This window comes from Hippocampus comes, unplaced genomic scaffold, assembly GCF_001891065.2.
Source record: "Hippocampus comes isolate QL1 unplaced genomic scaffold, H_comes_QL1_v1.1 scaffold381, whole genome shotgun sequence".
Classification (NCBI taxonomy): domain Eukaryota; kingdom Metazoa; phylum Chordata; class Actinopteri; order Syngnathiformes; family Syngnathidae; genus Hippocampus; species Hippocampus comes.
In genome coordinates, this window is record NW_017805016.1 from 105,660 (window position 1) to 118,015 (window position 12,356).

The 12,356-nt window shown below is 40.9% G+C and overlaps 1 protein-coding gene across 3 annotated transcripts in view; it reads left to right on the forward strand.

The window, feature by feature from the left end:
- The window catches only part of atp11c (ATPase phospholipid transporting 11C (ATP11C blood group)), a 98,934-nt gene that overhangs the window by 26,001 nt on the left and 60,577 nt on the right, over positions 1–12,356 (forward strand). For all 3 annotated transcript variants that reach the window (XM_019863305.1, XM_019863306.1, XM_019863307.1), the window contains exon 4: positions 7,722–7,759. In XM_019863305.1, the coding sequence (XP_019718864.1) occupies positions 7,722–7,759 (38 nt within the window). The remainder of the gene's footprint in view (positions 1–7,721; positions 7,760–12,356) is intronic.

A 12,356-nucleotide genomic window follows, 5' to 3' on the forward strand; every position in this document is an offset into this window, starting at 1 on the left:
ACTGAATGTAAATGTTATTATGACTTTGAATAATAAGAACAAAAAATATCTATCCAAAGTCAGCAATTATCCAATCATCCATCGAAATCCAACGAAATGATTATCCTGACTATCCTGGGGTTTGGAGAAGATTAAAAGTGACTTTTCTTTCTCATTCTGCTCAGAAAATGGTAAAGGTAAAAAAAAAAAAAAATCCAGTAATTGCGGTTAATAATTGAACAGTACATCCAGATAAGTGGGCTGATTTTAGTATTGTTTCCCCATTTATGATCTAGTTTGGAAAGGGGCAGTGTCGGAGGTCTACAAAAGATTATTCTGGGTAATTATCCTGTGGTGTGGGATGTGCTTAAAATGTAATAATCGACGCAAACTGCTCAGAAAATGATCAAGGTGGAAAATGTTAATCAAGGTATACACATACAGATGATAATCAAGCCTTATTTTAGCATTTCCCCCCCACACCCCTTCTTATGTCAGCAAATTTCAATTAGCAGATTACTTCGAAAGACTATCCACAGCAATTATCCCGCCGTATGAATTGGCTGATTTTTCTTGCCTGATCTGCTTGGAAAATGGTCAGGGTAGACAATTGTTAGTTGGGGTACGCACATCAGTGAAGGCCCGATTATCAAATGTCCCGAAAAGATTATCCTAAGCAAAATTTTGTTCGATGGGTTAAGAGCGATAATTCCCCTGATCCTGCAGGGTTCCATTTTATTGTAATCTTTTGTGTCAGAGTCAACATGATGATCATTGGTTATTGGATGATCATACTTGATTGATTGTCGTGGGTTGTAGTGTATGTTTAAGATATTTAAAAAAAATGAAGGAGTGGAATAAATGAATTGCCGAGTTATCATTTTTCATTGCACACTATCTTTGCGCACAAGATGGATGAGTGACAGTTCCACAGAAATGAGAGCACGTTTTCAGTTGATTTTAGGAGGGTTTTAAAATAGCATCCAAGTAAGAAGGAGCCCGCTATGTGCAAGGCGATGAGATGGATTGCTGTAATGTGCCGTAATGTATCAGAATCCTGCGGGAATGATGACAGGCAACAATCAAGGTACTCAATTAAGTGTGTAACGCTCCGGACGTCAATTACCCGACTGATTGATGAGGCCAAATGATCCGACTCATTTTCTCCACACGGCGTGAAAACGGAAAGGAAATTTTGTTGATGAATGATTTGAATGTGCAGCCAGAACCCATCGCGCTTATGTGCATTTTTTTTTTCCTTCGTGGGTGTGTGCGAGACAAATTCGGGGAATAATACTTGAAAGAATCATAGAGAAAATTGCAAAAAGAAATAGAGCTAATGGTTTTAAAACATATCATGTAAAAGTGGTTAATGTATCAGCTGAGTTGTATTTCTTGTCTTTATTTCCATTGATGGCCGTGATGTTCCTGCGGCCCGCTAACAAAAGCCTAAACAATGTTTGAAGAGCGCCTTGAGAGCAGTTTGGACTAAAGCTTTGCGGTTTTTTTTTTATCCTGTGCATGTTGTCAATGTGTAGTGGGATAATTGAAGTGATCCTCCACGATGGGATCTATTTATACAGAGCATAATTCCCTCTGTATTCAGGCATTATCATGGTGTCAGTGCAAGCACAATGACACAATAAGGTCAATATAATGAAACTCCAAAACAATATGGTGTTGTTCGACCCAGAAAAAAAAGGGAGCCGGCCCAGATTGTTTTGCTAGGCTTTTATTGAGCCCTTTGCAAAATGAGCATTATCATCTTGTCAAAAATGCGTTGTTGTAATTCAAGTGATATTTGAGGAAATAAAACTTCTATAATTTTCTTTGATAACTGATTGCCAAAAAAATCTTTTAAAGTCTTGGAATAAAGGTTTTACGGCTTTGATTTCAAAACAGAATAAAAATGAAATTTATTAAAAATGAGATTTTCAGCAAAATGCCTGTTGAGTTTGACAGATCATAGGAATCCAAGTTTACTGGAGAAATAGTTAAGCAATATAGCTTGTCGAGTTTAACAGGAAATACAAAATTGGAGTCAAAATGCATAATTTGTTTTTGACCATTTAGATCACTCAGAGAGATTTAGAATTTTAGTACAGCAATACTCTGTTACTATGTTATTATAATATAAAAACATATATTTAATGCCATCTCTGCCGATATTTTGAAATTTGTCTGTACAACATTTTTAGAGGTTGAATTTAATTTTAGTGCAGCGGTACTACATTTAAAGCTAGTTACTGTGATATTACAGTGTAACATTCAGTACATAACCTAATGACTTTATCAGAGACAACTTTTTAGCCCATTTCCATCATTTAAAAAGTCAAAATGTGTAAATATTTTTAGACCATTTAGAATAGCTAAATGGGTGGATTGGAAGTTAACTGCAGCAATACTCCAAATAAAGCTTGGGTACATGTGATAATATCATCTTTAAAATACAGGCTGTTGGGTTTAACAGACAGTAGACATGATAAAGAAAATATTCCTAATGCCCAAATAATTTCATTTTACTTCAAAAGGCTGATTTGGATTACAATGCAGTGATACTACAATTAAATCTTAGTTACTGTGTTATTGAAAGTCATTTACGTACTTTAGTAATAGAACCAAAAACATCCTTCATTGTGGTCTAAATGACCTAAAACACATTGCACATTTCGACTCTTAATTAAACCTTCATTTCTATTTTCTGTTCAAGTCAACAGCATCTGCGGCAAAGAAAAAAAAAATTACATCAGTTTATCCGCTAACCCCCCCATTAACAATTTGACAAACAGCCCTTTTATAACAGGCCCATATCATTCTGCTTGACTTTGCCCCTCGGAGGCTGAATTCAGTTATTGATTGCCTGTTCAGTTTCACTTGGAAAAGGTTGATAAAAGGAGGTTTTCACTTTCTCAATTCGATGTGACAGCTCCCTAACAAGAAGAATGGACGGAGCCCATTCACAGGCAAATCAAGCTAATCCAGCGTGCCCCCGCGCTCTCAATGGAGAAGTCACAGTCCTTCCCGGCCCATTCCATCACCAGCCCCCTCCTCCCAGCCGCCCCCCACCCCTCGTCTTCACAAGCCTTCAAAGTTAGCCCAACTCCTCCGAGAGACAACATTGCTCTTTGTGCGCACCTCTCCCTAGCCAACAAATGGGTAAACAGCTCAGTAAACGTGTACCGAGTCAGAGCGGAAACAAAAACTCGGGCGCATAATCACTTTGCTTTCGCTGTAATCTGCTTTCGGCGCGCTTCCACTTCTGTTTGGTTTCCACCTGTTGATTTCGCAGGCCGATTTCAGCCCGGGCAAATGACATAGAAGTGTGAAAGTGTCAGTGGAATGTACAAAAGTTCAATGTAAATGTTTTTTTATTTAATATTAAACGATTAAAGTGTCAGCTAATGCGTTCCATCAAGCACCGCATATTAGTACACTGTCGGCCTTTCGCAAAATTTGCTAATTTCATAATTTGGGGGGCGCGGGGGGATATCATCTGTTATTCATCGAACATCTCTCTTTGCTGTTTTTGCAAAGTACACATAAAACCAACATTTTATATTGAAAGCTAAAAGGGTAAAGATAATCCGTTTATATAGCCGCTGTTTGTTCTTGCGGAATATTTCTGTTTTCTGACTTTTTTTTAGGGAGCTATTGTCTCTTATTAACATAACATAACATGAGAACATAAGAGATACACGATAATAAATTTGCATTTGCATAATTCTAAATATCGACTATCCATGGCTACGAGAGTAATCAAAACAACTTCTTATCTTAGATTTGTGTCTGCTAGCTTAATGCTAACACCATTGACAGACTAACGACTGGCATATATGTCACAGTGTTATAACCCTTGAAGCAACGGATCTTTGAACACAACAGCACATAGACAGACCACGTAAGAGCACCCACAGGCATATATTCTTTATCCTATGTGCAGATAAAGTGATATTACTGCAGTTTACTGAGGACCTGTAACCAACTCCGCCCACAGCCTGATGTCTGTATTATACTGACGCCAGGTGGCCAGAAAGGAGCAGCACCATGTTCAATGAATTGAAGCAAAAAAAAAAAAAATTGACTAAAATGGTTTAATACTTTATATTATATTTAACTGTCTAAATACACTACTTATTTATATAGTTCAGCATCATCTATTTTTCTAATTTAAAATCATCACAGTTTTTCCTTTTTGTATTTTTTTTTTTTTTTTTGGCGGTGGCGAGGGGGATGTTGGAGTGGATTCATGGCATTTCCATTATTTCACTGGGAAAAGATCCAGAAAATGAGCCTGGTCATGGAACGAATTGAACTCTCAAGGCACCCCTGTATTATTACCATTATTATTGTTATTATTATTGTTATCATTATTATGGTGGCATGACCGGTTGTTGCTCAGCAGAGTTCACAGAGTTCAATCATAGCTGTGACATAATCTAACTGTCATAGACCAATCAAGAGTTGGCAATCACACCCAACAGGCTATTTTAATATCCGGCAGGCAATCAACAAGCCATCATCGATCAAAGCTGTAAGACTCATAAAACTCGTGAAATTGGATGTACTTGATATTTTGTATGTTCATTCAGCAAAAATACACAGCGTGAAGAAAGAAAATCTGATTGGCTATTTGTGGCATTACTCACAATAAATTGTAATCAAAGTACATAAGCGGCATGAGTCACACATTTTTCTGCTAATCCCACGTCAGAATAGAAAACGGGTGCAAAGGCAAGGGTGAATTCGTGTCCACGTGAGTCAACGTGGGTGTGCGTGAAAGTCTTCACAAGGACCGTGCATTCCCCCCCCCCCCCCCCCTCCCCCACCCACGAAGCTTTTACTCACTTTCATCAGCGATTTCGATTTCTTTGTAGATGATGCCGAAACGTTTTGTTGCGTGTTACGATTATGCTAACCCAAAGAGGCGATGTCACGGTCACTTGTAGCAATGTAACCCACGACTTGGTGAAAGAATTTTCCAAAAATTATGTAATATTTACCCACTGTACTAAATTGGACCAAATGACATGTTTCTGTTTTTGTAAAAGGGTAGTGCTGATATGAAGTTATTGTGTGAATGTTGAAGGCACAGTATTCTCCGCCATTTAACTTGATTTAGATTTTATTTGCAGTTTTTTGACATTATTCTACATTTGTTAACTGATGCCCATCATTCCAACTTCAACATTTTCAAAAAATTCACACATGTGGGCCATTAATTTTCATGTAAAAAAAAAAATCAGTTTTTCCAACAATTCCAAATTTTTCACCCCCCGCCCCACAAAAAAAATAAATAAAAATTCCCATCCATTCCCATTGACACATTGAACACATCGTTCTCATTCAAGAATCTTCATTCTGCTGCAAGCTTTCAAAAATTCCCACATATATAACATCCATTCCACATTCCACTTTTGATTTGATCATTTTTCAACAAAATCAATCAATATCATTTGGCATTTTTCAATACCATTCCACGTCATTCCATAAATTGCAATATGTGACAAGAGTAATATTTTTACCGCTCCCTCACTGGCACTTTTTCAAAAATGCACGATTCAATTAATCATTGATTAATTGTGTGGATAACGAGTATGAGTCTGGAAAATTAATTTGATGTTTGGGTTTGTCTGTTAAAATGTATTTTTGTTGACTGGTACACAATGAACTCAAACTCAAACATGGGCGTCCTCCATTCGAGGCAATGCAGACAATTCCACTTATCTTGAATGTAGCGGCCAAATTGGTTTCATTAGGCAAGGTTTTTTTTTTTTTTTTTTTTTGTCAACAACATAAACAACCTCTTTGTGACGTCTTTTTTTCCCCCCCACTTAAAGAACTTTACAAGGTGTCGTCCGTCTTGGGTCAGAAGATCGCAGAGGTCTCATTTACGTCTGACTTTGCGCGTCTTTGTCGTCGGCGTCTTTCAGGTGAAAGAAAAGCGGGGGGAGATTAACATGACTTTGCTTTATCCACCGCATACAGTCCTCAAAACCATAAAACACGTCCCAAAGACGACTCGGCCCCCGGCTCTGAATGCACACTTGTTCCTGCTCTCAATTCAGCTTTCAGGCCCCTCTAAGGAGACAAGGCCCAATCACAATATTGTCAAGGCTCTGTTGGTTTTCTGGTTCAAATCCTTGTTCACGCTGTTTGCTGAGTACTCATCTGCTGTGACAGGCTTCAGACAAACACTGAGTCCTGAAAGAGGTCTCCCACAACCAGATCTTTCCTGCTGGGCAGTGGCTAAAACGCTCCTTTCTCTCGCCATCAAGTGGAACCCGGCCTATTGAGCCGGGCCCTGGGATCCCTCCATTGACGTGGGCTACGGGCCAGCGCTTCACCCCTCCTCGCCCCGGGCCACCCTCATTCTCCAGGGACACCTGTACCCCCGAAGTCCCATCGTGAGAAACCTTCCCTGCGGGCTTTTGCCACCTGAGCTCCGTCGAAGAGTCAAAGGATGCCAGCCAAACCCGCCTCTGAGAACTTTGTTTACTGGCAAGCGCTCACACGGATTGAAGTTGAGGGGATTAAGGCCTCAAACGGCGCAAGCGAACGCGACCAAGTTCGCAGGGTTCCGCGACTAGTTGGATGTTCGTTATCAATTTTCTTTCCAGACCGATACCAGTACGAGTGCTGACCGATAGCAAGTACTGATACCACAGGTACATTTGATACATAAAATTTGAATGAATTAACACAATGACAGAGACCCAGTCAGTTAAACACAAACTTCAATAAATCCCGTTGAAGGGGTGTTATACTGAACCACGATGTAAAACAAAGACAAACTATGACCAGATATACTACTGAAGGTGGATACTGTACAAGTACAGCAAATTAAGCCACAGGTGAGTTTAGCACTCCGAATAATAGACTTAGGTAAGTAAACAATCTATGTTGCCTGTACTGCATTCAACAGGAAATTAGACCTTATTAATGCAATGAATAATAAAAACCTTACCCTATTCTCAGTTACATGCGTAAGTGCCATTAAAAAAAACAAACAAAAAAACTGTGAAATCGCAGAAAATCGTCATACCACTCAAATTGAGTCAGCAAATAAATGTATACATTTTGATAGCAACACTCTCATAATGCACTGTGACTTATGAATATAAAGCTTATAAATATTTGTGTTTGTGTCTTAATGTGGATGTGAGAGTGGAGAAAGATGCAATTCACACAGATGAACATCATGTCATCCACGTGTATCATTTCCTTCCTGATAGTAGAAATGCAGACAAGAGGGTCTTAAGTATTGGAGGCTGTTATCCGCAGCCTTCAAGACTACTCGATACATTGAAATAAGACCAGTATCAGCCAGATACTGATACCCGGTATCAGTAATCGCCCAACCCTAATGAGTCGCCCACTACCATTGTCACAATTTGAAATTTTAATCTTCTGTGAGGAGCGTCATTAAAGTCATCTGTCTTACTTACTTTACGCAACTGTATTTTAATTGAGTCTCGTTCTGATGACTTTTTCCACCCTAAATTTGGAAACTGTTTTTTTTTTAATTCTGTGCATGCCGGCATGACATAACAAAAGCTCTAAGTCATGTGAAAATTTGATTTCGAAATATTTTAAATATATAATTAATTTTTACACACATTTTTTTCATTATTTTCAAAAATATTATTACATTTTATTTTATATTCATTTATCCATGTATTTTTTCCCCATTTTTTAATGTTCATTTCATTCACTTCAGTCTTTTTATGATTTATTTTTGCCAGTGAAGTCAACTGAGATTGAGAATGCAAACAACCGCGGGGTGAGTACTGTACAACAAACTCTGCTATTGCACAGAAAAAACTGTTCAGACACCATTCGGGTATCACCAAGGAGCTGAAGAAGACAGATAAAAAAAAAAAGGGGGGGGCAAGTATCTGTACTTGTACTTAAGTAGAGAGTGTAAGCGGGCCTACTTTTGGCACCACTGCACTTGTATAACATTTGGATGAGAAGCACACGAGTTCTCTCCGGGACTTCGCGCTCCCTCTCAATCTCCATGGCACGCTGCGAAAAAATGGCATCAATTAATCAACATTCATGGACCGTTTACTCGAGCTCCCCTTTGTGCGCGGCGGCAGGGTCGAATCCAGACAGAGAGCAGGCTGTTCTGCGGCAGCGCAGACTGCGTCACTCCAGCCTTTGTGCGAGAAAGCCATCAACTGGTGTTTCAGGGAAGTCTCCCGTCCCCCCTCCACCTCCCCCTCCGTACACACCTCCCTTCCCCTCCCTCTCAGCTTCCTCCTCTCGTGCCCTCTCAGTACTCGGGGCAGGAAGCGCTGTCTCTTAGAGGAGGCCATCCATCCATCCATCCATCCATCCTTCCTCTCTCAGTCCAATTGACAGCCATGTATGAAGAAGACATCTGTCCATATTTGAGCACATTTTGCTGCAAATGATCTCACCCCTCCATCCTGTGTGCTGACACTTGGCCCGCATAAAAACCTGCCAATTCTTTGACGCGCAGAAGAAGCGTTTTTAATTGCCGCCTGCGTTTCGAGGCCCCTCTCTCCCCCCTCCCCTACAATCGCACAATCAATTACGGCGGAGATGCCTTTCCCCCCACGTCGCGATGTTTGCCCCAATTTACTGCACTTTTCATGCACTTGTGCGACTGTGGCTCGCCCTTTTCACAGCATGCAAATTTGGCACATTTGGCTTGAAATGGTGCATAATTGCCCATATTGAAATCTACACCTTTCTACGAGAAGGTTCCTGGCAGTTAGTTCTGATTAAACCTAAGGCGTGGAGGGAAAAAAAATGCAATTGCATCACGCCGCAGCACAAATGCCATCTGTACCATCTTGTGTTAAAAGCAAGGAAATTGGGGATGAAATGGATGCAGACCTGCATCCCTCGAGAAAAAAAAAAAAAAAGCAAATCGGTGTGTGTCACGTTTCTTTTCTGACAAAATTGCATCAGGAAATCTTATTTGTCACCCCCCGCAAAAAAAAATCATTTCAAAGTTGAATGTATTTCTAATACAGGGCCTGTTCTGTCACAATAAATAAATAAATAAATGTAGGAAATAAAAAGAAGCAGTGATTCCAAATGTATTAGAACATATTTCCCCACTTGAGTTAGGGAGATTTCAAGCTCACTTTGTAACCTAAGTTGAACATTGTTAGCCCAAATAGTACATTTGACGCAAAGACAACATTTCACTTAAAATGTTGGCAGGTGTATCCTGACTCCCATTTAACTTACGTTTGAAGTTGCGCACACTTGTGCAACCTCATTTATTTTTACTTCCTCGAGCTAAAATACTTTTTGTTTTTTGTTGAGTTGTACAGGTTACACTGCACATTATTGGTGGGAAAAGTTTCCAATTGTTTTATATTCCGAAAAAAAGAAATTTTTTTAGAGGGGTGTGTAGACTTTTTCTAAGTGCATTACACTACCAGGCAGCTTCCTACAACTATTAATGACATCCATCCTCACCCACTGCTTCCGTAACTTTTTGGAACCCCCAAAACAAAACACGTTTTTTTTGTTGTTGTCATTATTTCAGTTCAGATCTGTTATCGTCAATCACCTTTCTGCAACCGGGAAAAATCTCAGAGCCTATTGCATACAAAAGTTTTGAAATGACCTTCAAGGCAACTTAACTAATGGCTGGATCATCTAAGCAAAACAGAAAAACATAAATGTCCATCATAACAGTGACAGAAGTGATATCTGGTGATGGTTTCGACTCCCAAGGATTATAGAAATGCTCTAAAGCAACTTTTGAAGCAGTTGGACTTTTATTTTTTTCAAAATACATAACGGTGTCTACAGTGTGATTTAAAAAAAAAAAAAAAAAAAACATGGTAGTAAGTGTAGCCCAATTAGTAGGAAGGTCATGTATGGCTGGCCTTTTCCACATTCAAAAAACTGAATAGTGTGTCAACCTCGACATGCGATCGCCACCAAAGTGTTTTCCGCTGCTTTTTATTACGCCGCGTTCAAGGTTGTGGTGAAAGAAAGGAAAAAAAAATACTCGCTTTCTGAAAGACTCTCTGAGCCTGAAGTGGTGGCCTGAGCCCACTCCAGACAATGCCTTACAAGATACTGTTTAAATTCATATCCGCTCGTCCTTTCTTCTGGGGGGACACCTCCACAAACCACTGACCCACCGATACACAATTAGAAGTGATGCGGCAGTTAAGGCGACAAGCAACTCTGTTGAACAGACTGTCTTTGACCCTCCGCCATTGAATAAATATAATGCCCCCAATGAGAGTAAGACACTGGGCCGGAGTGAAAAGGGAGCTGGGGACGATTTTAAGCTAAGTAGTTAAAGACCTTTATGGAGTATAACGCCATTATCCCTGCTGAATAAAAATAGGATTTAGTGTTTTTTCCACTTAATTTAAATCAAAAGAGTCCCCACCTTACATATTGCACTGGTAGTGTAATGGAGAGAGCGCCACAAAAAAGGCTTTGTGGCTCTGACAACTCCTATAGTCGGACCGTGTTGTCTCGCTAGCAAAAGGAGAGAAAGAGATTTTCTTCCCGGCGTTGCTATCTACAAACACATTCTAATTGATGCTGCTGCATTCCTCCACTGGATGCATTCAGTGAATAACGAGCCTCGGATTGAATGCCCATGAATTGGTCCCCACCAAGCAAAGCAGTAAAGCCTTTCGGGCCCCCTGTCCCTCTCAGTCTACCCACACCGCCATGGCAGCCAGCGAGTAGCACCTCCCTTCACCGAAAAAAAAAAAAAAAAAACGTCCCCAAAAGCTCTTCTCTTAGCTTTACCGCCCATTAAAGCATGACCATTGTGCGGGGGATGCGGCCCACAAAGGCTGTCAATCTCTCCGGGTGCTCCGAAAAGCTTGGACTCACACAGACTGGAGTGACGGACCAACCCCCACCACCTCCTTCACCCCCGCCGTACCCCTCAAAATCCTCTCCCAGAAAAACTTCTCAGCTAACTATCCACCCCCGCCAACACCACCCCCACCCCCCCACTCCCCAAGAACCCACTCTCTCCCTTGCTCGCTCTCTCTCCAGGCCCGGCGCACAAAGCATCAATCTGTCTTCAGCCTCAGCACCCTTGGCCCTTTGTCCCATCTGCAGGTGCCTCTGAAAGCGCCCACGGTCGCCCCGGCCTCCGCGCACGCCACGCCTAGACCGCGGACAGGAACTGCTGACAAAGGCCCAGTGTGGGAATGAGGGATGCGTGCAGGGCGGGAAAGGGGGAGGCGAGGGTTTGCGGGTAAGAGGGTGGGGGGGGTCCTCTAAGACAGATGGCTAGGGAAGTCTCCCAACTCTTCCACAGAGGCTGTCAGTTTAAATTCACAAGTACGACGGAGACACACGAGGGGAAAGCCGCAGAGGGAATGCCCGGCAAATTCGGCAGGCAGCGTGCTTTTTAAATCAACAGCTGAGGCCTCGTTTAGTGTTATTTGACAAACGTATGATCCTTGTATTCCTTTTGCAGTTGCAATGCAAAAAAAAATAAACACAAACGTTGCTGATTCGCCGTTGTCGGGTGGAAACCTCGTACGTCCAAAATCGGGTCAATGACATGTTTTTTCACAAATCGATACTATTGCACGGTCCCCACGTCAACATATTTTGACACATCATGAACCCATTTGATGTCGCTGGTTACAGGATATATTTGTCACCGCTTTAAACACCACCTGAGCATTATTTTATAACTTTTGGGCAATTATCGTCATACCTTTATACTGTCAAATGCTGCCATTTTTGGTGAGCGAGGGCATTTCCGTACCTCCAGATGTGAAGATTACGAGCCGCATAATGTCAGGGACAATGCTCTCAAGATAATGAATGGAAAATCCTCACACTATGTGGGCAGAGGCAGACAGATATAGAGGGGATGCAATCGGGAAGAAGAGCAGATAATCTTGACACTGGAATTTCCAACTACAAAAATCTTGTGTATGACGCTTGCTTTTTGCTGAATACAAAATCGAACTCATTCTCGGCCTGATTTTTGGCTACATTCACACTGCAGGGTGTGATGCCAGATTCAGCCTTTTTTTTTTGTTTTGTTAAATCCAATCTTTTGATGTACCTGTTCACATAAAAAAAAAAAATGAAACTTCTAATGTGAGCGATACATGTCCATGATATGACACAAATGCACACAAAACACAACGTCGAGTGACGTGCACAAAAAAATAAATACATAAAATAAAAATGTAATGGGGCGCAGTGATTATGCAAGTAAATGGTCATCATCTCATTTCGTCAAAGTAGCGAGGCGGGAGGAGGTAGAAATATTTGGAGGATATGAGGCAACGTTTCTCAAGCTCCTCATTTCATGAAGACGTCTACTAAAGATGATGTCACACATAGCAAATGAATCTTTTGAACAACTACTATCACCACCAAAGTCC